Source organism: Rhea pennata, chromosome 25, assembly GCF_028389875.1.
Source record: "Rhea pennata isolate bPtePen1 chromosome 25, bPtePen1.pri, whole genome shotgun sequence".
Lineage (NCBI taxonomy): Eukaryota > Metazoa > Chordata > Aves > Rheiformes > Rheidae > Rhea > Rhea pennata.
In genome coordinates, this window is record NC_084687.1 from 5,640,168 (window position 1) to 5,666,291 (window position 26,124).

The 26,124-nt window shown below is 48.2% G+C and overlaps 1 protein-coding gene across 1 annotated transcript; it reads right to left on the reverse strand.

Annotated features, from left to right (window-relative positions):
- Positions 1-26,124, reverse strand: SLC45A3 (solute carrier family 45 member 3). Its single transcript, XM_062595069.1, has 5 exons — positions 26,045-26,124; positions 7,779-8,213; positions 6,690-7,517; positions 4,901-5,166; positions 1-1,233 (listed from the first exon to the last, which is right to left on the reverse strand). Exons 2-5 carry the CDS (start codon positions 7,948-7,950, stop codon positions 781-783), a joined length of 1,719 nt encoding a protein of 572 aa, XP_062451053.1. The 5' UTR covers positions 7,951-8,213; positions 26,045-26,124; the 3' UTR covers positions 1-780.

Below are 26,124 nucleotides of genomic sequence, written 5' to 3' on the forward strand. Positions count from 1 at the left end.
TAGTTGGTTAAGAGAGGAAAAAAAAAAAGAGAGAGAGAGTTAAAAAGTCTTTCTTTTTCATCTGATGAATCTTGGTACAAAGGTAAAAGATAAGTCACCTTTTGGAACTGGTCTTAATGAAGTGTTACTTGTTTTTCTAAAACAAGACTTAGTAACTTTTCTCTTAAATTGGTTTCTGTCAGCCAGAACAAAGATTGGGAAGGACTAAAGCATGTGTGTACACATATGCCCCCCCCCCCCCTTTGCTCACTGGTTAAATCTTAGCCACTCATCCTTTTTCCAGGCAAATCTCCTCCCAATGTCCTATCTGAAGTATTACTCAAGCTGAGTGAAACTAGAACAAGCAGGGGAAGAGGATCCAGCTACAACCGGAAAGCAGGATAGTCAATGGTCGCTTTTTCCCTTTCCTAAACCACTGTTTCTCCTGCTTAGTTTAGGTAGATTTACACAGAAACGTGACCCGTTTTTAAAGGAAAGGTACATTTCCTTTCTCTCACCTCTACAATCCCCTTTGGTGCTGCCTGTGTAGTGCTTTCCTTTGATAAAGGCACCACGTGAAAAGCCCAAAGCACAATGCCCTGACGCCTCAGATTTACACCTGAGAAAAGCTCTATTGCATCTCGCCTGCCCCCAGCCCAAGAACAGCACCCCTAGGGCTCCCAGCAACAGCATGGGGAGAGCACATGCAACAGGAGGCTTCCCACAAGTGGCTATGTGAACATAAGCACGCTTCTTGTTTGGCCATGCAGTCACCCGGGTGTTGCCTCTGCACCTTCCACATCACACTGAGTACTTGGCCATGTCACTCTTATCAAAGACAACTTTGGTTGCAAAGTAAATGGCTATGAGGCCAAAGCCAGCAGCTGATACCATGTAGGCAGTCACTGACTGGGTAAACTGGACGATGGACCCCATGACAAGGGACGGGACAACCTGAGAGAGGAGAAAAGCACTGTCCAAAATGGCCAGGTCCAGGCAGATCCCTCGGCCAGGGGCCGAGTCCGGATCTCCCACCATCATCATGAGTGAGACTTCGCAGGAGGAGCTGACGCATAGAGCTGAGCTGGCAGTTGGAGAAGGTGAGGAGGATGAGGAAGAGGAGAAGAGGCCTCCAGTGTATCCATTCTGGTAAGGTAGCTTCTGGCTGGAGAGGAGGCCTTTAGGGAAGACCAATTTCTTGTCCAACTGAGATGTGTCTTCCTCTTCTTTGCTTTTATACTTATGCAAAAATACCTAGGGGAAAGAAGGAGGGAGGTGAGAAATGAGGAGGAAGGGTGGAGCCCAGCAAGCAAGGTGAGAGGAGGTGGGATGCTGTGTACAAAAGAGTAAAAACACTCTAGGCTTTCACGTGTTGGGAAAGGGCTGTTAGATGCAGAAAGTGCCTGCAATGAGCCTGATCCATGTGAGATGGCTTCCAGGAGCCAGTCTGCCTTTTCCTGACTGGTATGGGATTCAAAGCAACCCTGACTCACTAGAGGAATTTGTCCAAGCAGTGCCTTTGTTGTGTTCAAGTTCTGTGGTTCAGCAGAGCACTGGAGCCCAAAGCCAGCCCAGGCTCTGCACTTTGGGATGTTTTGCTCTGAGCTCTGGGCTGCCACATCCTCGCTAGGTGCCAGGAGAATCAGTCAGTTGTGTGAAGCACATGAGCTGAACTTTAGGAACCTGGTCCTTTCCCTGTCACCAGGGCGTTCAGTGGCCTGATTCCTACCTCACAGTGGGGAGAGGAGAACTGAATCTCACTTTCCACCAGCTAGATCATACCCTTCTGTGGGGATGAACTACAGGGCACTAGCTCCAGTTCCCCTCACCCTGAAATCGGCTGATATGCACTTTCAAAACAGTAGTAAAGGGTCAGAGCCCACCTTGAATATATCAAGGGCTGAACAGTCCATTCCAGGGCAAACAGCAGGCTTAACAAGGTGGTTGACTGGGAACTCAGAATGCTCCTGCAAAACAACCCTAAGAGCAGATGAACTGTTCGGAGCCAGCTCTTGCCTATCTGGAATACTTAAAAGCGATACCAACCGAGATGGCTCAATACTGGGACTCAGGGAACAGCTCTGCAAGAGGCCAAGTGGGACCTTGAGTGAGTCGCTTCATCTGCCTGAGCTGAGCCTCCTTACTCAGACTGGAAAAGTGGGGAAACTTCCTCCCCCCTCCCCCCCCACTCTGCTCAGGTTGAGATTTCTGGGGCATGGCTCACTCCAGCAATATTCGCACAGAGAATTTGGACCAAAATGCTCTCTATGATAACACCAGTAAATAATGGACAGTCATGTGCGGACAGCAAAAACACTACAGAGCCCCAACTTTAAAACTCCAGGGCATTTGCATTTAAATACAATCTCTCATCTGTATGGGATAGTACAGATAACAAATGACATGTTAATTCATTTTCCACACGGTGAGATAGAATGAACCAGGAAAACAGTAAGGGGGAAAAGAGCATCCATCCAAGAGCAGAGCAACTGCTTCCAGCTACAGGCTCAGAACACCTTGTGTGAATTACTTTCCCTTTGACAGGAGGGACAGGGACACAGATCACAGTGAGGGAACAGCTATGGCAGGAGTATGGGCACCCTCGCTCCGTTCCAGGCCATCCCAAAGCTTTCAGCAGTCTTGGCACCGGCCCAGCTACACCCAGCCCTGCCCTAGTGTACGTCAGCACCAGCCAGGCTCTGTTCGAGCTGCCCCGGGCCATGGCTGCAGTTCTATAACACAAACAGTTTCAGATTCAAGCAGAGGAGAGAAAACAGATGACACAAACTTTGCTAAATCTAAATCCTCTCCCCAAAGCTTTACGTGGGCTCTGCTCAGCTGCTCACTGTACCCTTCAACCCCATGAGTCTGTCTTGGCTTATGAATGTAAGCCCAATTGCATGAATCCAGGACTGTCACATACTTTATGTGGAGCTTAAAAACCTCCCATGTGTCTCCTATCGCCATCAGACTTCAAAGCAACTCAAAATACTGCACAGAAAGGGTGTTGTGTGAACCACACCAGGATGTGCATCACATTTCCAGCCCCTTCATATTTGATGCTGGGTGTTTCCAGAAGCCTGCTCAGCTGCTCTGAAGGCCCATGCTACATTTTTGTTGTTGGTGGGGTTTTTTGTTTGTTTGTTTGTTTTTTGTTTTGTTTTGTTTCAAGCCTGATTTAAAATAGGACTTCAGAGGTACGAGTTCTGGCAGGAATGTATGAGTAGCTACCACAGAGAATCCAAAATCCAGTTATACACATACTCAGTAGGACCAAACTTAGTGGGAGCTTATGCTTTAAAGTCACCACTTGTAAAGTGATATAACCCCAGAACACAATGGTACCTAAATCAGCAGCTTCATCTCCCTCTAGAGTTGATGGAGACTGGTGGGAATGAGCTAGCTACTTTTCCCTAACTTCATGCAAAAGATGTGAAGGCTCACCATGCATTTATCCTATATCAAGCTTCCAAGTCTGTTAGAACATGCAAATCTTCTTCCTGTTCTAGACAAGGTTTAGTGGCCGTGCGAAGATGAGAGGGCATGCAGGAGAATTGACCAACTTACACAGCCTATGCAAAGCAAGGAGCTCCAGCTGAGGTGGCCTTGCAGGCTTTCGCCAACGATCCCGCACAGGGTGGAAACAACAGCCACTCTGGATGCCCCTTCTGCTGACTCACTTCAGGAGGAGTATTTAAAATAAAAAAAAAAGTAAAAAAAAGAGAGAAAGAGGAAGAGAAGAAGCAGGAACAAGGGGAAGCAAACAAAAACTGTGACAGAATTCCACAGTAAGAGAAAAGAGAACAGAAATGGAGAAGATGGAGAATTTTCTACAAAAGGCATTTTAGGGACTGCTTCTTGTGTGGGGTCTCACTGCAACCTGCTGGAAAGTAGTTGGTAAAGGAAGGAGGAACTTTAAAGCTAGGACAACAAAACCAAACCCTGCTATACCCCTGTCTCATTGTATTAAGAGTGTTCCCCATCAAACCCTTGGCAAACACTTGGGCATGTGGCCTTCACATTCCCAGCCTGTGGGTTTTGGTTTTCATTCTGTTCATATTACATCCATGGGAGATCCCAGCCAAACTTTAGTTTTTGTAAAGTAGAACACTCTCTCACACCCCTATTTTGACAGGATGCCTGGTATAAATTGGGATGGGTTGGTCACAAGTATTTGTTCAACGTGAACATCTGGATGCCTGTGGTAAAAACTCCTACTTATTTCACTGCACGTTGAACCGCCTGCCATTGGGATGAAAGAGCTGCTCTCAAACCACAAATTAATTTTGCATTTGCAGCACAAGAGAAACTCCTATTAATCCAGTGTGCAACTCAGGAACCTCCTAGGACTTCTCCGCAAAGATAACATCTGTGAGACAGGATTGCTAGCTTTTGTGTTGATGTCAAAAGTTTCACAATATTTATTTTCCTTAGAGCTAGGGGAATAGGAAGAAAAATGTGAAAGCAGGAACTCTAAAGGCCGAGTATTCATAATTTTTTTAAAAAAATACCTGAGGTTAGTCACACTGCAGAAGCGACTTGGTTGCAAAAAACACATGGGAGTCGCTAACTAACCTGCACTAGGTAGCCTAAAAAGCCTGCAGAACAGGGAGGACATAGGACGTCCTTCCTGACACACCAACCTCAGCTGACTTCTTCCATCTTGCCCACTCCTCACTATTCAAAGCTATATAATACCATGCTTGGAGTGCAACTGTGTTTTCTCCTCCATTTCATATTAATGGAGTTCAGATGAATTTTCAGAGAAGACACAGCCTGGAATCAAGAGGCGTATGTGGAAAACCCCTGAACACAGGCATGCATGAACACTTCCATGGGCTGTGCTGACTGTACCGGCTACAAGTGGCAAAAGAGGCTGGCCAAGCTGTCACCACAGCTATGTGCCGCACCAGATTCCTACCTGCTTTTCATGGTGATACAATGATGCCAGTGTATACGGCAGAATCTGGAGTGCAGAGAAGGTGAAGCCTGTCAGAGCAGCTGAGATGGTAACAACAATGATGCTGTGGGAAAGGCACATGACGAAGGCAGCCATGGGGAAGAACACCACACTGGCCAGGTAGACTGTTCGCGTCCCAAACTGCTTCACCATCCAGTCCATGATTGTCGAGAAGAAGATGGACATGACACATTGCAGGAAGAGCCCCAAACTACCCATGCGGACACCTGCAGATAAAGCAGAGGTGGTGACAGGAACAGCCCTCAGTTCAGTCAGCCAGACATCCTTGGGCATCATTCCCTCCCCTCCAGGGTCCAATCCAGGAAAGTCCATGCTGAATGTGGCACAGTGCCAGACAGCCAGGACAGCATGGCACTGTACCACACAGCAGAGCAGCATCAGCTCATGTAGCCTGGCTGGTGCAACACAGGGATACATCCCCTACCCTCCACTGGCAGGGAGTATTTCCTACATGCGCTCCTGGATACGCCAGGCTAACCGGAGGGGCAATGAGAGTTAGGAATCCACATGCCATTCTTGTCTTTGAAAGTTCCTGTGCTTACCTTCCCACTCTTAAGACTCAAGATCTGTTACCTGCTCATGAACCAGGATGTGCCATCAGATGCCAAAACCAGCAACAGAACAAAAGGAACAAAGAATTATGCTTAAACCAATAGGAAAATACAAAACATCCACTAAGTGGCTACAGTATCCGGTAGCAATCCGGACCTTACCCTTTACAAAGATTTATTAGATTTCAGGGAATTAAAACCATTAACTGTTTGGAGCACGGATCATTACTCAATGCAGGTTTCTATGACAGCTAGCACAATGAAGCCCTGACCTGCTGGAAGCTCTACATTGCAAGTGTTAAATAATAATTAAGCTCCCTCTAAGTTAGACACTCAGTACAAAGAGGCAGTGTACTGCAGAGCTCACAGAGGCAGTGAGTGGAAAACTCAGAGGGTAAGCTATACAGCTAGAGGAAGAGGGCCAGGGAAGTGCCTCCGAGAATAAGAAGTAGATCTGCAAGAGGAAATGAAGGGCTGGGCATTGGAATCAGCACTCTGGCACAACACAGCAGCCAAAATGGGCCAGCAGGCAACAACAGCAAGCAGGTAATGCACTGCAGCTAGCAGTATCCCACGATGCGGACGTGGCAGTGGATGTACTGCTCCAGTGATGATCCCTATCAGAAAGCACTGGAGGGAGGGAGGAGAAGAGGGGAAGCTGCCTGAGGACTTCCTGGGTAGAGATGTGAGATGAAGACATCTCAGTAGCATGTAAGAGAGATGCAGCAAAGCCCACCTCATTGCTCCTGAGCACTCCCTGTCTTTCCAGCCCTTAGTCTGCAAGAGATGGAGAACACCATTATCCCTCATTTAAAAAGCAGGAAATAGCAGTGAAAGAACTCAGCAGAGGCATCAACAGCTGACAGACAGATCTGAATATGTCCTGGTCAGCATGCCACCTGCTTCTGCCACGTAACAGTTCAGCCCTGGGACAGGGCTTTGCTGCTTTGTGCCTGGTAGCTCAGAGGAGAAAGAAGTGTTCCCCCATTCAGTCCACCGTGCAGTGCTCTGTGGGCTACAAGGGAATGCTTTTTCCTGAACCCTCTGCAGAAAGTGTACAGTTTCCTGTAACATGTGATTTTGCATTACTAGCAGAGTTCAGCCCATTCCTAGCTCCCACTAAATGCTCCTGTTATAGGGAAGCCCTGCAGCCTCAGAGCAGCTGGTTCACTTCTTACCTTCATCGTAGTGGCGTCTAGCATCCGTGCCTGGCTTGGCTCTGGGAACGCCATGGTAAAGCCCTTCCCCAACAAAGTCTGTGTAGAAAAGCATGAAAGTCATGAGTGCCATCCAGCTGCAGAGCTCAGCCACAAACAGGCGCCGGATGACTCTGGGTATGCGGCAGTAGAGGCTGTGCAGCCGCGGCACCAATGTGCAGAGGTTTCTCAGGGCCTGCATCACATGCCTGGCCTGCAGCAGGCTCCTGGACACCTGGCAAGAGCAGCAGGCAGGAGACGAGGGCTTAGGGGGAGCATCCTTCAGTGCTGGGCTGGCCAGAATATCTGCTTGAGTAGCGGCCTCCTCTGTCACAAAGAGAGTGGCCAGCATGCAGCCGAGGAAGATGATGGCCAGCAGGCTGAAGAGGCACATCTTCTGACCACCCAAGTATGGGGCCAGGAAGCTGCCATCCCAGTCAATTGCTGGAAGTAGGTAGCCAATGCAGCCCCCCAAGCTGATCATGAAGGCGTACATGGAGAAAGCCTGGCGGCAGTTGTCTGGCTCCTGGAAGAGGTCTGAGAGCAGGGCTTCCAGTGGAGTGAAGCAGACCTGGCCGCAGAAATCCAGTAAGCCAATGCCCAGGATGAGGAAGGTAATCTCCAGTGGGCGAGCGCTGAGGGCAAAGAGGCTGGCCAGGCTGCTGGCATGCGGGATAATGAAGAGGCTCAGCAGGACTCCCAGGCACAGCATCCAGATGAAAGGCCGCCTTCGGCCATAGCTGCTATGCCAGTGGTCACTGGCAGATCCAATCATTGGGACAAAAATGAGACCGAGGACAGGGCCTATCCCTGGAAAAGAGACAGCAGTGGCGTTAAGGGGGTAGATCTGACAGGACACTGGCATCCCGGTCTGTGGGCACGGTAACAAAAGCCTAGGACATTTCAGGAACTCACACAGCTGCCTCCTCCAAATGCAAGGTTGCCCTTGATATAACAATATCCCTGCACACCACCCTACAGAGACAAGCAAGCCTCCATGCCCTTACTTGCCCCCTATCCTTCACACTCGCGCAGAAAATGAGCACCTCAAAAAGGAGATAAACTACCTACCCAGAACCATGGTCATGAACTTCTCCTCCACACCCACTTCCAGCAGTAGTGGAGGCACGTAGGTTATCCCTGCAGCCAGACAGACCTCCAGGCCGAACGTCAGGGAGTTGACCAGCAGGAGCTGGGCCTTGCGGTTGTGGAAGAGCATGCTGATCCATGCTTTCTGCGCCATGCTGCCCTCACACCCTGTACTGACAGAGGGTCGTGTCACTCCAGCTGTGGCACTCCCAGGGATGTCCCACAGGCAGACAACAAGGTCTGGAGCTTCTCTTCTTGGTCTGCTGGACGGATGCTGCCTCCCATTTTTAGTGACTGCGAATGAACCATCTTTTCTTCCTCCTCTTACTGCAAGATGTGGCCCTAGCAGTGCTGAGTCCAGGTGTGGGCAGCCAGGGCTCCTGTTCGAGGCCCCCCCTTCCGTTCACATGCTGTGCTCTGAGAAAAGAGAGAGCTTGTTAGAAACAACATGTTCCAGAGTGCAGAAAAGGACTAAAACCAGCACTGCACAGATACTGCACAGGCACATCACAGCTGAGAGAGACAGGCCCTGTCCCAACGGGCTTACCAGCTCTGGGCAGACGTGAGAGGCTGAAAAGAGGGCACCTGAGAGAGGTCTAGGATTAAAAGACACTGGCTACATTCGTGCTCGGTTTCTCTCCAAGAGCTTGTGACAGGTGAGACAGACACCTGTCAGAAATGGTTTGGGAAAATCCAATCTTACCTTGGGGCAAAGGGAGGTGTAATGATCTCTCAGCATCCCATCCGGCCCCATCTCATAGACGGGCCATTGTAGCAGAGAGACAAAGGTCTGATCTTCAGAAAGGGCTTCAGGTCCCATCTCCCAGTGAAATCAATTAAGAGTCCCCCCAGAGAATCGAGGCTGCAGCCACTTGCCTGTGGTCACGCAGAGCAGTCTCCAGAGACCCACATTGCTGCTTAATGACCTGGCCATCATCCCCTCTGCTCTGCAGCTCCCAGGGAAGCAGTTTCACCCAAACCCTGTCTCCAGCCCGAGATGGGGCACAGAGAACAGATGGTGCCTCCGTGCAGTTTTGCAAACAAACCTGACCCAGTTTAGCCTTGTCTAACAGTGAACGGCAATTACCTTACTCATTAGTCTGAGTCATTTATTTGCCCTGTAACATGCTCCCTCTCCAGCCTTCTTCAGAGGGGAGAGGCCACCAGATCAGGACAGGGTCTAAGCAACTAAGGTAGAGTAAGCAAATGCCTCTTAGCAACCTGTTATGAGCCTGCTGTTATTAGAGTCTGCAAATGAAAGAAACCCTGCAAGGTGAACTGCGTCTACTCTAGTCAACCAAACAGCTGTTTTGCTAAAAGTATCTTGTGAAGATGCCTCATCTCTGTCTGCAGCCCAGTCCCCAAGTGCTTTGGGCCCTTCTGGATGAAGGAGGCTGAGCAGAACACAAGATATGCAAGTGGAGTTTATCTCGGCTTGCTTCCTCCCTGACTGCAGCACCTACCTGCCCACATACCCCTTCCATACTAGAGAGGCTAACTAATACGGAGTTCTCCTTACTTATCTGGGGAGAGTGATCCCAGCAGGAGAAACTAGGTGAAAATCCAGTTTTGCAGCCCTGCCCCCTCTAAATTCTTTGTCTCAATTACAGGGGAAAGGGAAAGACTTCCACAGGGAGCGTCCCCAGGCAAACACTTGCCCTTCCTCCTCAGCACAGAGGCACTCAGTGCTTGAGGTCATGCCTGGTGGAGCAGGTCAGATTCTCCTGGATCCAGAGCGGCTGCTTGGCAGAGGGTCGAGCCAGGTTGATGGAACCCCTGACAAACGCTGAAGAACCACTGAATCAGGAGTATGTTGGACTACAGCCCTACCACAACCACACAGGGCAGAACTAGAACACCGTACTGTCACCAAACTCTGTACAAATTAGTGTTCTCTAACTTCAGCAGCAGCACAAGTGTTAGAAGCAGACAGGTGCAGTTGGGAGGGTTTCCAAATCCTCTTCTTCCCTTCTCAGCATCAGCCAAAAGACCTACAAAGAGATACCTGGGTGAAACTGCAAGTGGGGTGATGAGGTTTTTACAAAGACACAAGCATCATTTTCTACCTCTTACTGCTGTGGAGGAGAAAGATACCGCTCCTGAGCTGAGGAGCTGATGGGCTGCCAATTAATTATGCACAATAAATACTGATTACTTTCTTACCAGAGTTACCAACCTTCCCCCTCCATGCTCCCTTAGACTTTGACTGTCACAAAGGGTATCTTCTTTTAACAACAGTGAGCATTCAAACGATTTGCCCAAGGTCAAATCGGAAGTTAATGCAGAGGGAGAATAGCAGCAGTTTTCCTTTAATCACTAGACATCACTTCAAAGGAATACTCAGAGGCCCCCCGATATGCTTAGCATTACTTTAGATGCAATCTAACCGCATGGAAGTGATTGGGGGCAGCAACCACCTTTCTTGGATGTGGGACAGACACAGGATGTCTCAGCCTTGTTCATTTATGAGGAGTGCCCAGCTGGCTGACAGCCTTAGGACAGGAATTTAAACTGCAGCCCTCCAGCTCCGGCAGTACAAACCTTGGTGCTGTTATCCAGAGGCAGCAGGCTCCCGAGCCAAGAGTAACTGAGCCACCTTCTCCCTGAGCTAGACCCAGAACAGAGATGCAGTGCTCACTGCCTACTGCACGTTGTCCCGTTAAAACCCATTAAACGTCTCTTTATTTTAACTGCAAAATACAGACAGCGTGGCTTAGCTGTAAAGACATGCCAGTGCAGACTTGCAAAAGCATCAGAGTGACAGCGTTGGTCTGTAAAGACAGGGGAAGAGGGACAGAAAAGGAAGATCTGTGAGGCTCACAGGAGCCCAAAAGCCAGCACTCACCTGCTCCGCGCAGAGAAGCGATGGCGATCCCTCTACTGCCTGCAGAGCCGGCACTTCACCAAAAGACTGCTTAAGTAATTAGCAAGCAGAGGTGGAACTGAGCTGCAGGTACACATGCGGGTTTGGTTTCAGGGCCCTCCCTGCCTCCCGATAACACAGCACAACACAGCACGCTGGGGTGTTATTAGCACCGTGGCCACACCTGCGTCTGGGCCCCTCACGCAAGGTGCTGAGCAAACACAGGCTGCTACGCTGGCCTGACAAAGGACACGGCTCGCTCTTCCCGAGTGCTGTGCCTCTCCTGCCCCAAAACAGCTCAGAAGGAAACTCCAGGACCTGGATATACACCTGAATTTTGCCTAAAGCCCTGCCTTGGTGTCAACACTTGTCACCTTCCCTTGCTGGCCTGCTGGCACGTCACAAATCAGCTCTTCCATGCTACGGGTATCAGCAGAGCACTGAGCAGGGTAGGAACTTGCCAAACAGGACTCGAACCCCTCAGCAGAAGTACTATGCTGCCCAGGGCTGCTCTTCACCGTGGTGGGGTCTGGGGCTGCACTGGCAAGCAGAGACAGCTTTAGTACACAGGATTAGGCAATGAGATGCTCCCATCAGTTTTGCAGGTGTCAGTTCGGCTCTAAATAACAGTCTCAGCAGCAAGACCAAACACTTCATTTAAGCTGCTAATCTTTTGCAGGACAATTTATCTGACAGACTACGCAGGAGGACTGGCTTGAGTCTGGTGCCCTGTAACTCTGTCCTGATGTGGAAGCATTCAGGCAAAGCACCTCCTAACTGGGAGATCCTGGTCTAACAATTACATTTACAGGACCATCACATCCAATGTAAGCAGGCCACAGTCTGCCCAGCCCAGTGGGATCTGGCATCTTGTGACAGGAAGACCTTTCACAGCCGGACAGGACAGTTGGTCAGAAGAGCTGAATGACAGATAAGTCACTTTTCCTGACTCAGTTTCCCCCAAAAATAGTGACAGTATTTGTCCTTCTCTAAGGAGCTCAACAACAAGGCGCCTAGCAAAGACAGCCAGCCCCCTCAACTACAGGACACACCGGCCCTTCAGAGTAAGGCTTCCTGTACGCAGAAGCACAAGGAAGACACATGTGGGGCTTCGCACAACTGTTCACAGAGCTCTCAAGCCACCAGGCCATCATCTGCTGCGGAGCATTCAGGCTCTCCCTCTGCTCCTCCTCTCCCTTCCCAGGGGGGTCAAAGCATCTTTAACCCAGGGTTTTTGCTTTAGTTTTCCAGCTTGCCAACCAAACTGGAAATGGCTTTTCCTTTCTCTGCAGAGAAACAACAAATCAATGCGGAGAGGCTGGCTCACCTGGCAAGCAGGTAGGAGGGCGGGTCCTGGGGGACGTGGAGAGGCAGAGGAGAGCAGCACTGTCCAGGCAGAGGGAACCCAAGGCTTTTTGGGGACAGAGGCCCCATTTTTCAGCAACACCAACCAAAGCAGAAAGGACTGCATCTCTCAAAGCCCTGCTGCGTCCTGTACCCTCTCTCCTCTACATTCTCTGAAGGTAGGGAAGAAGCCGAGCAGTCTGCATCTGCTAAACGCAATGGACGTGGCAACACCGCAGGGATTAAAGTAATGAGGAAGAGAGATGAAGTCAAGAAAAATGGCTTCTAGGAGTCTGTTTATTTTAAGGCAGTGGGCCAGCAGATTTGGATTCAAGCATTTCCCCTAGTCAGAGTTTGTTCCCGGCTTATGTGCTATAAAGTTTTGACAAATGTCTTCCTGTGTAGATGTGGTACAGACACAGCATGGCCCTGCTCTAGAAAGCCCACAGACACAAGCACCAGCAGGTGCACAGACGCACACACGGAAACAGGATTGAGTTTAGTGGTGATATCAGATGTACAGGCTCGCTGACACGAAACTACACAATGGCTGGTACAAGTCAACCTTCCACTTCCTTTCACGCAGATATTGCCTTGTGTATCCTTGCTAACAGCTTTTAACCACACCTTTTGTCTTTAGATGCAACAAAGCCAGAGGCACCTAGAGAAAGTGGATTATGCACGGAGCATTAGTGGATAGGCACAAGCAAAGACAGAAAGAAGTCTCTCTTCCTCCTGATCTCCTCAAATATTTGGAACACAAGATATTCAAAGAAACTGCATCTGAACACTGCTTAGACAGAATGAAGATTAAAGGATATAGAGAAAAGCTCACGTTTTTCTCATAAGAATCCATATCCTGCCTCTCTAACCTTTCTAGTCACTTACATAGGTGCAGAAGGGACAAGAGACATTGCTAAATGAAATAGCAGCTTCTCTGATTTACGACTGTCATTCATCTACCCTGCAATAGACCAAACAGCCGCACTAACGGTTGGTCAACAGGGAGTTAGAATCAACAACCATTTGTGACCTGTCAAGGCTCTGTAATAACCTGTCTAAGCCCTTTCTTATATGGGAGCAAATTACCCTACATCAGCCTCTGCTAAGTCTCCTTGGAGAAACATCCAGGCCGTGGTATTGGCTAGTGCCGGAGACAGGAGATGGCGCTAGGCAGGTGGCTCGGCTGGGTGCTGCTCCAGTCCAGCAGTTCTCGAGTAGCACAGACCTGCATTTTTTCCTTGCTCTTGCATGGCAGAAAGTTATTCCCAACTGACAGCAGAGAAAGGGGAGAGCGAAGGGTATTGTTAGCCACTGGGTTTCCATTCATAACCCCAACGTTACATTTCCAACCTTCCAAGGGGCTCCTTATGAATGTTATTAATTCCCTGCTCCCTGGAAGCCCTTTGGAAGAAAGGGTGGGAGAGAGCGCAAGAGCGAGCGCTTAGGGAAGGGCTGTTCATACAGTGCCAGATCCTTTCACAGCTATCAGTGTCCATTCAGTGCAGCTGAATGTGAAATACACCATGGAGAATAGCTCTGGCAGGCTTGCGCGGGATGCAATGGAAAACTCACCTGACCCCTCCTGACCCCCTCCCCTTCCCCCGCGCCTCCCAAATCTCCTTGACCCCATTCACAGCGTGGGGAGCAGGGAGTGGTCATTCAGCAGGGATGGGAGAACGGCAATTTATTTAGTCTCTCTGAATTAACTCTGCATTTCCTTTGAGCTCAGGGGCTCCATTATATTGGCCTCAGCAGCTTGGCTTAGGGAAAGAGCAGCAGTGGCTGGAAAACCCCTCAGACCAGAATGAGGAAGACCCAAGTGCCACAGTTCATTTGAGATTCCCTCCTTTTCCTCCTTGAGATTTCCCTCCTTGTCCAGCAGCCCAGACACAAGATATGTCTGTCTATCCAGGGCGAATGCTAGGTGCTATGGCTGTGTTTGGAGTGATGGGAAGGGCCCAGTGCCTATCCCAGATCTTCCACGCAGTTTGGTTCTTAAGGGAAACATTCACACTTCTCAGAAATGGAGGTTGGTTCTTTCCTGCCTTGCTGCAGCTGCTTCTGTGTAGCACCTATCTTGCTTTTAGGGCTGTCTAAAAGCTGTAGCTTAGTTCAGGCCCTTTTGTACTTGCTGGTGTCCTGATAACCAGACTGATCCCTGGCCCAACAACAACACAAATGTGTACTGACTGAAGGCAGTTCACTACAATCTCTATCTTATGAACTGAAAGAAAGAAATAAAAGAGAGTGGAAGAGCCTAAATTTTAAGCACCTGCAGCTAGCACCAGACTTTCAGAGGGCTGCATCTCCCACCTGCATTCATTCTGCAGGCCACTGAACCAGACTGTACCTGCTGCACAAAGCTGCCGTCTCCCATAACCACCGAGCCAGTCACCTTCCCTGCGGCCAGCCAAAGCTCGCCGAAAAGGAATTCAAGATGCAATCTCAGGCCCTGCCAACTTCCTGCTGCCTTGGCCACAGCTGCAAGCCATTTCAGAGCTGTAAGCTATTTCAGAGCTATCGGGCTATGTCTGTACCTGGCAGGGAGCAGACAAGGGTCACAAGCCACCCAATAACCTTTCCTCTACCATTAGCCTTCCTGACCTGGGAGGCCGTCTAGTCCCAAGCGTTAGCAATGTTGGGCTGCTCCAGAGCCAGCCCAAGGGACTCATTCACGCGCACAGAAGCTTCGGGAGGCTTCCCCCCCCCCACCCCCACTACCAGCATTTTCTTCAGGCGAAGGTGGATCTGTGAGGGCAAGTGGCTGTTTATGTTGAGGGTATTTTGAATACTTGATTCCATTCACCTTCAGACAGCATCTTACAGTAAGCAGCAAGGGCACATAAAGCAGGTCACTATTTGTCTCCCCTTGACTAGCCATATAAAGCAAAAGCACAGTCAGAAAAAGAGATCCACTAAGGCCATGCGCCAAGTTAATGAGAGGGAAGAGCCCCATCGTCCATCAAGACATTTGCAATCAGTCGGCAAGGCCAGAGCCACCTTAGCCCAACATTCTTCACTAAGGAGAGACTATGGACAGCAAATGAATGTCCCTACAAGACAGATGAAAAGGTCAAGAAGTTTGTTAAGAAGGGGCACTAGGCAAGGATGTTTTCCCAGCCAGCAGGCTAACAGCATTGTCCACATCCAGCCTGTTGTATGGAGAGGAGTACTTTCTGGAGAGGGGAAAGATCTGTCCCCCTTGCCCTTCACTCTGCATTTCTTCGGTATTTCATGCTCTTTTCTGAGGCCAGGCCAACAATTCTCTTTATCCTCACCCTTGACCCACAACATGAACACCAAACAGAAAGCGCGGCAGCCAACGGACTCCACTGACCTCCTGTCCCACAACCTGCTTCTTCCTCCGGCAGACAAAGGAAGGTCTCCTGGCAGAAGGTTTTCTCCCAGGCTTTGGCTGCCTGCACTCCCATGTCTGCCTATTTGACCAGAGGAAAAGATACAGCAGCAAACAACAGTGGCCAGTTGGAGCCTGTCCTCCCTCCCCTCCCTGCAACGAACAGGAACCGCCTGCCTGACTAACGAGGTCACTGACTCAGCAGAGGCCACGCTGACACTTTATGGAGCTTGCTGCACTCCTAAAGGGGATGGACATCAGTGAAGTGCACACTACAACGCCAGCGGGTATCATTAACTCTCCCATGCTTGGCCAACTTCATCACCATCGGAGCCAAGCGGCAGCAATGGGTTTCAGGCTGCGGGGAAGAGCTCACTGCTGTCCACGCTGGGAGGAGTGGGAGGACCAAGACGAGCCCCCATGCAGGCAGGAGCAGGACGCTGCCTTGTGCGGACAGGCAGGAGCCGAGGCCGCACGGCTGTAATCTTGCCTTGTCGGCCTGTGGCTCAGCCCCATCTCCATCAGGGACACGTCAAAAGACAACTGCACTGCAGGGCCAAGTTCAGTCGCGATGCAATGAAGAACGGACTACCTCCAATAAATATACCTTGGCTGAGCTCAGCTGCAGAAGGACCTGAAAGCACCTCTGGAAGAACCGCAGTGGGGCTACTTGCCCCGCCATACAGTAGGATAGTCCTTGCACCACTTTGCCTGCTCAGAACCAGCATCTAATCACCAAATAGGGTCAAGTACCTAGAAGTCTCAGACACTCTTAAACACACACCCTGCAACCAAAGAAGGGTTTTCAACCTCTACTCGCAGAGCCTCACGCACGGTCACCCTTTCCTCAGTTGGCTTCAGGTCTGCTATAAAGCATTCAAGGCCGCCAGCCGAGGCTGGCTGGCCCTATGCGAGAGCTAGGGCTCCACTTTAATACTGCAAGATCCTAGCTCTTGCTTTTATTCATGAGGGAAGCCCCTGTTTTGGGGTCAGGGCTGAAAGAGGGGAAAGATCCAGTTATGCTTTTCACTTGAGTGTTTTTTTTTTTATTATTTTTTTTTAATACTGTGCCCATCACCTTGGTATTTGGTCTAATTCAGCATTTTTTCCACCCCCTCTTCTATTATTTTTAGCAGAAGAATAAAAATGTAAATTGAATTGGAAGAGGAAAAAATAAGCCCCTTCCAGGTGCCCCCCTTCTCCACAGTGTGGTAATGGGCACAGATTATATTCGGCACCACATGACCAGGGCCCGTATTTATATGTCAGTGAGTAAAACCTACCCCGCTGAGCCGCCTTTTCTCTGCCTGAGGCTGGGGGCTTCTGCTACGCGTCTAGTCAAACAGGCCCACAAAGGGGATTAAGGAGAGCCCCTCAGCCCCGCAGAGTAATCCATCAAATTATCCCGTGTTGGCGTTGCTGTCCTCTTAAAAAAAAGAGGGGAAAAAAAAAGAAAACCCTCCAAAGGCTTTTAAGGCACTGAAATTACACTTGAGCTTGAAACACTCCACCCAGCTGCTCTAACCCCCAGCACAATGGGCTGGTTGTAAAGGGAATACCAGGAGCAGGGAGCGAGGAAAAAGAGACGGACGCTGTTAAAAAGGGCAGCGGCCTCCCCATGCGCGAAAATCCAACAGGTGGCTCAGCCCCCTCCTCCGCTCCCGGCATCCCGGCGCGGCCCCGGCCACGCTCGGGGGCATCCCGGGCCGCCGGGCTGCACCGCGCCGCGGGGCCGCCGCGCTCCCGGGGAGCGTTCGGACGCGCTGGTCCCGCGCGGGAGGGACGGGGAGCACGGCCTCACCGCACCAATGGCGGAGCCCGCGCCCGGTCGCGGAGGGGAGTCCGACCCTCTCCCGCGGTGCCCCTTGCCGAGCGGCTCTAACGCTGTCACCCCACAGGCTCCCGCAGCCCCAGAGCCCTGCAGCCCGCTGCCCACGCAGGCAGAGCAAAGCCAAAGGAAAACATCACACTCGACAAAACACTCCGAAGCCTCTGGGTGCATACTTGGACATTTAAGCAATATTCTCCCCTACTGCAGCTATCTAAATAAATTAATTACACAACAGTTTTTCTGCTAGTCATCACTGCCCTATTTTGAGGTACAAAGTCCCCTGTCCTCAGCCATGCCTAAGCAAGCATGTGGGATTTCATAGGTTTACATTACTACAAGCCTTTTAACGAAGAAATTGTTATCAGAGCAAAACAGGGAAAGCAGACAATAAAGCACTTACCCCAGCAACCTGGAATCGGCAAAGAGAAGAGCAAACCAGTTCTGATGGAAAGTCACCACCCGTAGAGAGCACATGGCTGCCCCACTGCACAGGTCACCTGAGCGCCCAAAACAGTGACACGCAACTTGAGATATAATCACTAGCGCTGAGGAGAAGCAGAAAAGTTTCCCAGCAGTTACAGAGCAGACATGGGAAAGCAGAAGCACTAGCTGTTTTATTGTGTCCACTTTGCAACGCTTTTTCCAAGGGATGAGAAAATAGGAATCAAAATCAGAACTTCTCGTTTCCAGCTAAAGTGCAGATGCTGCATAACAGGATGCCTGACTCAGCAGCAAGCCAACATGGTACTTTGAATCTTCCACGCTCCAGCACACTGTGGCTCCTAGGGAGGCTGCGACATCTCTCACAGGAGAGTTTTGTGATTTCTAGCTTTATTTGGAAAGTTGCAAGAGCCATGGCAGCAGTCAGGTCTTTAGGACCAGCCTGGGGGTGCAGAGGGTAGTTCTTATACGCTAGCAAAAATCAGTTGCCAGGGCAAAGGCCATGGCTGTCAGACACGCAAGACCACAAATCGAGTTGATTATCAAAGGACCCCTGGCCAGAAAGAACCTGCTGCGCCCTGCCAAGGTGCTGCCTGGGTGTTCGTTAGCCCAAGCAGCACCCCGAACAGGCTGATTACAGGCTGGCTCACACTGTGACAAATTTAACCACAGCAGAAGCTGCTACCACCTAACAGTGAAATCAAACCTTCCTTCATTTTGCCAGAAGTAACATTTGCTGCCATCCACAGTGCTGAGGCCAGCGCCTAGAAAAGAGGGATGAGAACAACCAGCTAAAACTCCATGCGTGGAAATCCTTAGAGAGCATCAGGCAACAGGCATGCAGCCATACAGTCCCTTTCACTCCAAGTTTTAGGAGCACGACCTCACGCTCTTCCTCAAAGGATATACTTTGAATCCTAGACACACACAGAACTAATGGCCTCTTTTGTAATCACATGGTAGTTAGTCCATTTTTTCATGGTAATTTTCTGGTCTGCAATTCCAGTTATTTGTGTCCCTGCCGGAGAAGTTTGATGCTAACATATCTCTCAGCAAGCCCTTTGACCTCCACTGGCAGGTTGGTGGGTTTCTCCCTCTCTGTTTTCTGTCTCTAAAATGAGGTCATGGCTTTGAATGGGACAAAGAGCCTTTGCAGCGTGAGGAATAGCCTCAAGACAGCTGTGAGTACAGAACCCCCATCAGTCACATCAGACTCTGAGTGCATGAGAAGCAAGCGAGCAGGGCAACAGCCCACGGCTCTCCTGGGAACAACTTCACCCCCCTGCTCTGAGAAGGGATCATACAACTGCTTACACCGGAGCTGGTGCAAGAACGAATGCGGAAGAGGCGGCCACCCAGAAAGGTGGTAGAGAATAGAGTAAGGGGGAGAGCATAGAATAAAACTCTCCGAATACTTTGGATTGGGAGCTGCTGTAAAATATCACCGTCCTCTCTGACTGCCGGTCTGGCAGAGTTACCCTTTCCATCGTGCATGCCGGCTCCTCAGCCACCCGTGCTCACAATCTACCCTCTCGGCTTAAGCTGCCAGCAGAGGTGGGTTTACGCCTGTACGCCGGCCCGTCGCAGGGCAGTAAGGTCCCGCTTCTCACAGCAGCCACAGGCCAGCACCTCTGCCAAAGGGACAGGTGAAGAGCATGCAAACCGAGAGAGACAGCGCTTCTCTAGGGCACTTTAGGGTCATATTTAAAGAGCACACGTAAGACTCTTGAAGTCGTTCTTATTAGAACAGCAGTTTTATCTGCCTAAAGTAGCAAAAACTTTGCACAAGCCCTGACCTCTGTTTGTAGCACACCAACTGCTCTGCTGTTAATGAAGGTGCTCGGGTCACTACTGCAGCTGAAAGTCTTCCCTGCTCTGACACTGACTGGTCATGAGCTCTAGGTCTGAAAACAAGAAATTCTACAGTTTTGTTTCTTCCTCAGATTGTCAAGGTAAGAAACAAGTAGATTTTACTTCTTGAGAAAGGCAAATTTCACTGAAAGATCTTTATGGGAAATTTAAGAAAAAAGCCTTTTGTTTTTCCTATTCTCATTATCAGTTTAAGCTATTATGGACTTTGAGCATATACGGATTTAGCACTGAGCTGTAAACACTTACACGGAGCATGCAGCAGCATGGAATACCTGGAAGAGGAGTTTTCCACTTTTGAAAAGACAAAGCTGAAATTCCTACAGGAGAAAAAGAGAACATGGCATTTTACTCCCCTGCAATCCTCCAGGAACAGGCACCTAGCTTCTATTTTAAGGTCTGGGAAGAGTATCAACCTTAAATTATTAGTGTTTTAGTAATTAACAGAGTTCAAGTTCAAAGCTCCCTGGATTTTACAGAGCACTGCGAGCAGGGGTGGGAACCAGGCCTCCTGTTGCACACGGTTAGTTTCTCGCACTGATACAGTTTACAGACAGCATCTATCAAGATAGACAGGCAGGAAACAGGTCCGAGCACTGAAGTTATCTAGCAATCACCGAACATCTCTGGTGCAATAGCAGAAGATAAATGAGAGGTCATGCATTTCAGATTATCTGAGAAAAAGCAGGGGCCTCTCCACACTGGGCTATCTCCTGCCCATATTTTGGGGTGTAGAGTTTAGTTAGCTATGAGTAAAGCCGAATGCCCCGTGGCATTCCCGCAGCGTGCTCTGGGTTGCCTTGGGCCAACAGCCAGAGTGCATTGAGGAGGCACAGTGCTGCCTTTGCCCAGCAAAAGCCTGGAAAGGGGTTATCACCAGCAGCATGCTAGGCCATTCTAGCTGCACATCAGCATGTGCTAACTGGCCTTCACGGTGGTTTCCTGCTCGCGGAGGGGATAGCTAGCATTCCCTGCTCTTGCCCAAAAGGCTTGTTTGCTGCTATCAACATCGGCTGCAGACAGTGATGAATGGGAGTACGTGGGGGCAGCACAAATATAGGCTGTGTTCACAGAAATCAAAGATGAAAGAGGCCCTGTTGAATCATCTTCCCCGAGGCTGCCTCAGGACTGTTCCCAACAGCACATTCTCCAGTGATCTGTCCAGTCCAGTTGGATGGATCTCAAGCACTAAGGTTGCAAGAACTTCCCCTGTTCTTATGTCAGTCCCTGTGTAATTTCGCTGCCCTCCTTTTCATATGCATGGTCAGGCCCCTCTCCTGACCACACTTAGCCACACTTCTAACCCTAGCTTTAGTCACATCTTACGAAAAGCCACCCTTCCTGGCTCATTAATTGCTCAGTCGGCCTTGGCCGTAGCACAGCAGCCCTTTGTTCTAGCCTTGCTCCAGCTGCTTCCGCCGCCCCTCACACATAGGAGTCATTTGTCATAAACATCCCCAAATGCACCTCTGGAGTCCAAAAGCAACAGCGCCCATACAAAGTCCTCTCCTGTCGCACCAACAGCCAGTACCTGGTACACACAGACAGTGCCTTGGAAAGCCACTGTCATCTCCTTGTTCCTTTGTGCTCCCTCTCTTTGTATTTATGAATCGTCTCTAGCCCCGACCTACAGGGAAGCTTTCTCTATGAGCAGAACAATCCTTTATTTTGTTTGCCTCATTCCAAGCAAAGTGAGAATTTTTTCCAGAATCCAGCACAGCAACATAAGTACACCATGCAGGCAGGATGAGCGCTAACAGAGGACACTTGGTAAGAGCAGCTTCAGCCAAGCTTTGTAGATCCCTGAAACATCTTGGGTTCCCCTTCTTCAAACAGAAGATCACACCAAAGACTGTCATTGCCTTCTGCCTTGGGGTGCAATAAGAGCAGCTTGACACCCTGGATCTGCGGCAGACTCTCCTTACCAACGGCAGAGTACAGCCCAGCACTTCCAGAGTATCGCTGACACAAACAGCACAAAAGCACCAGCAGGTAACTCACGCACAGGTTCGAGTAACATGGAGTTTTTTAGTCTCCACTCAGAGGAGGAGGAGAACAGAGTGAGTATGTTTACATCCATTTCAAATCCAACTGAAGAGCCAGTTCAGTACACTGCTTCTAAGTTAGAAACAGGCAATTGGGAGGAGATGGAGGAATAGCATTAGATTTGAGGTTTGACCACCACTTCAGCTTCTTTGACGCAGCAGGTCAGATCCCAGCAGGAGTTACCCCTAATGTTTCAAAAAAGAAAGCGTGATCCTTGGATTTTATTGCATGCACCATTTCACAGAAAATCTTAACTCATAAATCTAAAGCGAGATTCAGATGTTATCCACAACTAAGAACACATCATTCCTGAAATTGGCTCTGGCCTGTTCCACAAGAATATTAATGATTTCTGAGTTCTGAAAACTTGCACAGATTTGAGTCACTGCACTCATTACACTCATTATATATATATATATATTTTTTTTTTTCCTTTTTGAAGTCCTAGCAACCAAGGCAAGCAATCATGAAGAACTTCAGCCTCCAACAGAATGAAGGTGGAGGGAAAAAAAAATCGATTCCCTTGATTAAAGAACAAAACAGACCTCACAAACCAGAAAGGCTGTCCATCATTGCTTTAATTTTTTTTTTTTTTTTTTAATATACCTCGTTATTTTTCTATAGGCCATCCTTACGTCTCTTGACTACCCCAAAATTAGCAATTACATGAATTTAGTTGCAACTTACCCAAAGTTGATTCTTTCTGAAATAGGCAGTGTTGGTGCTGCGTGTTACTCTAGCAAGGTTTCCCTTAGATCTAAGGCAGGCATAGGCTCTTGGCAACTGGACTAGAAACAGCTTCTTTTACTGCATGTGCAGTAAACATAAAGAGGAGGAAAAAAGCTGTTCAGAGCCACAATTCAAGCACCTGCTTACTGCTGTGTGCGTTCCAGCCTCCCTCCAACACTGAGACAAAGAAGCCATTCGGGCCACATTCCTACACTGCATTTCTTATTTTGCCAGACAATATTCATGGGGGTCTGTTTCTCCTCTTATGCAGGCTGGCAAAATGTTAAACAAATATTTTTGAACTGCAAGAGGAACTGACACTTCAGGATAGGAAAACAAGGAGGAAAGGCACAAATTTGAGGACCTCCAAGGAACAGTGTGCATACAAATAATAATAAAATGGTGATTTATAGACCCATTTAGTTATGTTTTCTGAACAAGCAACCCAATGGCTAAGTTGCTGGACACATCAGCAACTTTCTGCAGCTCTGTAACACAAGATCATATTCAAAGATTCCTACAGCAGCAAAAAGCAACAGCAGCACAAGAAACCCAACAGATTTCAAGGACTATATAGGCTCAACACATTCAGAGTCTTAGACAGAGACAAATGTAGTTTGATTGAACTAATCAAGTCAACATTGAAAACGCTTGACAACTGTTTAAAAGCTCCTCGTGACTCCCTTGCCACACTCAGCACAAACTCGATTATGAGTTTTGCTGCACAGCTGAAGGGTCACAGGGCTCTGCAGCTTGGCTGTCTAGGGCTTGCTGCAGTTAAAAGTAGCTGTCTTGTGCTGATTGTCCTCCACCTCCTGCAGAAGCCACAGCGCATGATCATATGATGGAATTATTTGGAAGAGGCAAGCAGAGGCGAAAGATTTGCCACGTAAAAGTTTTTTCTTTCTGCCTATCTGTCTCCACACCCATCTGCCACTTCCTTCTCCACAACTACAAGGCTTTACACCTCTTATTGCCTGGTCACCCCTGCCACTGTCTGCAGTCTCTCTGGTACTTTTGCTTTTGCTCCCTTCTAGCTTTGAATCCATTGCAACTCTCCACAACTTTCACCCAATAGGTCAAACGTTTTTCTTTATGTTGCCTTAGCCAAGATAAGGAGATAGCAACACACACATTAAAGACAACCCAGAACAGTCAACTACCAAAACAAGACACTCCTTGGATGAACTGCTCCAACGTGGAAAAAGGTGAAGGGTAGACACAAACAGATGTTACTCACACTGCTTATGGCTCATCTGAAAAGTTCTCCAATATCATTGTGACAAGAATGGCATAAACCCCTGAAGAAAGTGAAGTCAGAGGAGGCCTAACTTATATCCATTGCTGCATATGAAATATATTTAAACTGCCGAAGAGCACACACCATCTATTAAAAAATAAATAAAATTAAAAAAAAAAAGCCTATTAACAAGTTACCTTGTAATGTCCATTACCTGATTTTCTTCTCATTTAAGCAAGCTCCTAGCACTGGTCAACCCTAGATCCTAAACTGAATGGACAAATAGTCAGCCTAGATCAAACCTACCACTAGTAAAGTCTAGGTAGAAATACATATACTCAGCCATATTCTCAAGTTCTCTGCCACATCAGCAGTCTGCAGTACTCCTTCAAAAATATTTCTAAGGAGTAATTGGGAAACTACTCAAGGCATAACTCTCCATGCCGATTCTTACCAAGGTAGAACTATGAAAGCTAAATATTAAAACTGATATAATTTGGTAGATTAAAAACATCATGTATAAAGACCACTTTCATAGCACATCTGTGTTTTTCCTTTCTTCTGTATTTTCCTCAGAAGTAATTCACAAAGCCCTCACAGCTCCTTGGGGACTCAACACAAAAGGCACTGGGTTAGGATTCTCCGAGTGAAACGGGCATATCACAGACAGGCTGATATTTCCAAAGAGGCTTTGCAAAATGACACATAAGCAGCTCCACATGTCTGAAGAGCTGTTTTTTCCCCATCGCTTCATTGTTCCATAGATTTGACACTTTTAGGACCATTTTCTTTGGTCCATAGTCTGGACCAAAGCTTCTACTGGAAATTTCGCTACAAAATTGAACCCCTAAGATTGTTCTTTCAGGGAGCACTCACGATACCATCAACCATATGAGTCCAGTCATCAAAATAAATTCCATAAGGAGACATCAGTCAGAGGAGAGATGTAACTCAGAAGAAAAACACTGCCACTTGAGAGCTTCAGAGAAATAAACGATTTGGTGAAAAGGTTAGAAAATACAGCCTTTGGTCTTTTTAAAAAAATCTTTGCTATCTCAGCAATCATTTCAGCAATTTCAGCTTCTCCTGCCACGAATACAGTACACCTCACTGCTGACAGAAATTGACTGCAAACTTTCACAAAGATGGCGCTGATAAAGTTTGTTTGGAACACATTGTAGTAGCTACTATTAATCTGTTATATTACAGTGATGATAACCTGAGATAAGATTCTGTTAAAATACTGTTTTGTTCTCATATAATGTTATCATTTCTTCTGGGCAGCTTCTTTAGAGAGCCATGTTGCTTTGACCTTCTAGCAACAGGTAGATGTCATGAGACACCTTGAAGTTCAGGTGCTTTAATCAGAACCTTTAAAAGATGGCAAGACAGTCTCATGGAAAACATTGCACAGGCTGTGTGCATGACAAGCTGTATGGAAATACACCCACCAGCAGTCAGTGTAGAAAAAAACCTCAAGCTTTTCTTATACAAGAAGTTTTATACTACATCCTAAGACCAGTTTATGCATTGAAATGCAGGGATTTATATCACTTACAAAGCTCTCATTTAATTTACTATTAATTCTAGAGATTCTTTTTTTATCCATATCAAATTTCTAATCCCATAAGCCAATGCTCTTGGCTTCCACAATGTTTTGTGGTAATAAGTTCCAGAGTTTAATGCAGAGCCTGAAATCTAAGCACAGGGCTGGGGATCTGAAATTCCTGGCTCCTCTGCTGCAGCCACTCCCTGTGGAGTGGCAGAACTACCAGGGAGCTACACATGATGCAAGAAAGTCCAGGTAGCGCCACACATTAAAATAAGAAGATAAATAAACAAATAATAGAAAACATTTAAAGGTTAGTATGTGTTTTTCAGGTGTATCTGCTTGATTTCAGTGCCCAAGTAATCTGGGTGCTTTTGAAGTTCTTACTCATGTTCTATTTCTATAAATTCCTAATGATGCTACTGTTACACATACAAATCCCGTTCTCTCCAACCCACGTCTACAACAGTAGGACTACAACAGTACCAGAACTGGATCTGGCTTGAGTGTGGTCAATTTTTCTGTACTGCTCACAAGTTTGTTGGATCTAGATGTGGAACAGAAAAGCAGTTCCTGAAATGTTTCTCCTCCAATTTTGCCTTTTTTTTTTTAACAGAAACATCAAAATCAAGTGTTAAGTCTGACCACCACCAGCATGAAAGTATTAATTTATCCTAATGCTTTTCTCTTCTTCTCGAAACTGTCATGTCATGGGGAGACAGGTTTGTACCACGAACAATTAAGGCATCTTTACCATCGAAGTCTCCGATCGCACCAAAGTTAGCAACCCTATGAAATATTCACGTTGTGACATTTAGGCACCAAGTTTAAGGCGGCAGCCTCCTCAAGCTCCCTCTGCAGCTGAAAGAGAGGGACAGGCTATCCCGCTAGCAAATCTAAGCAGAGCTTACAGTTAGGCACAACGAGAATTTCTTCCCGTCGTGTGCTTGCTTCCGCTGATTCCAGGCGCGGACTGACCTGCTCCTGCAAGGCTGCTGGCTTTCTGGAAGTCCACGTTCACCGCACGCTTCCCAAGCACTGTTGCCGCTCGATGCTCT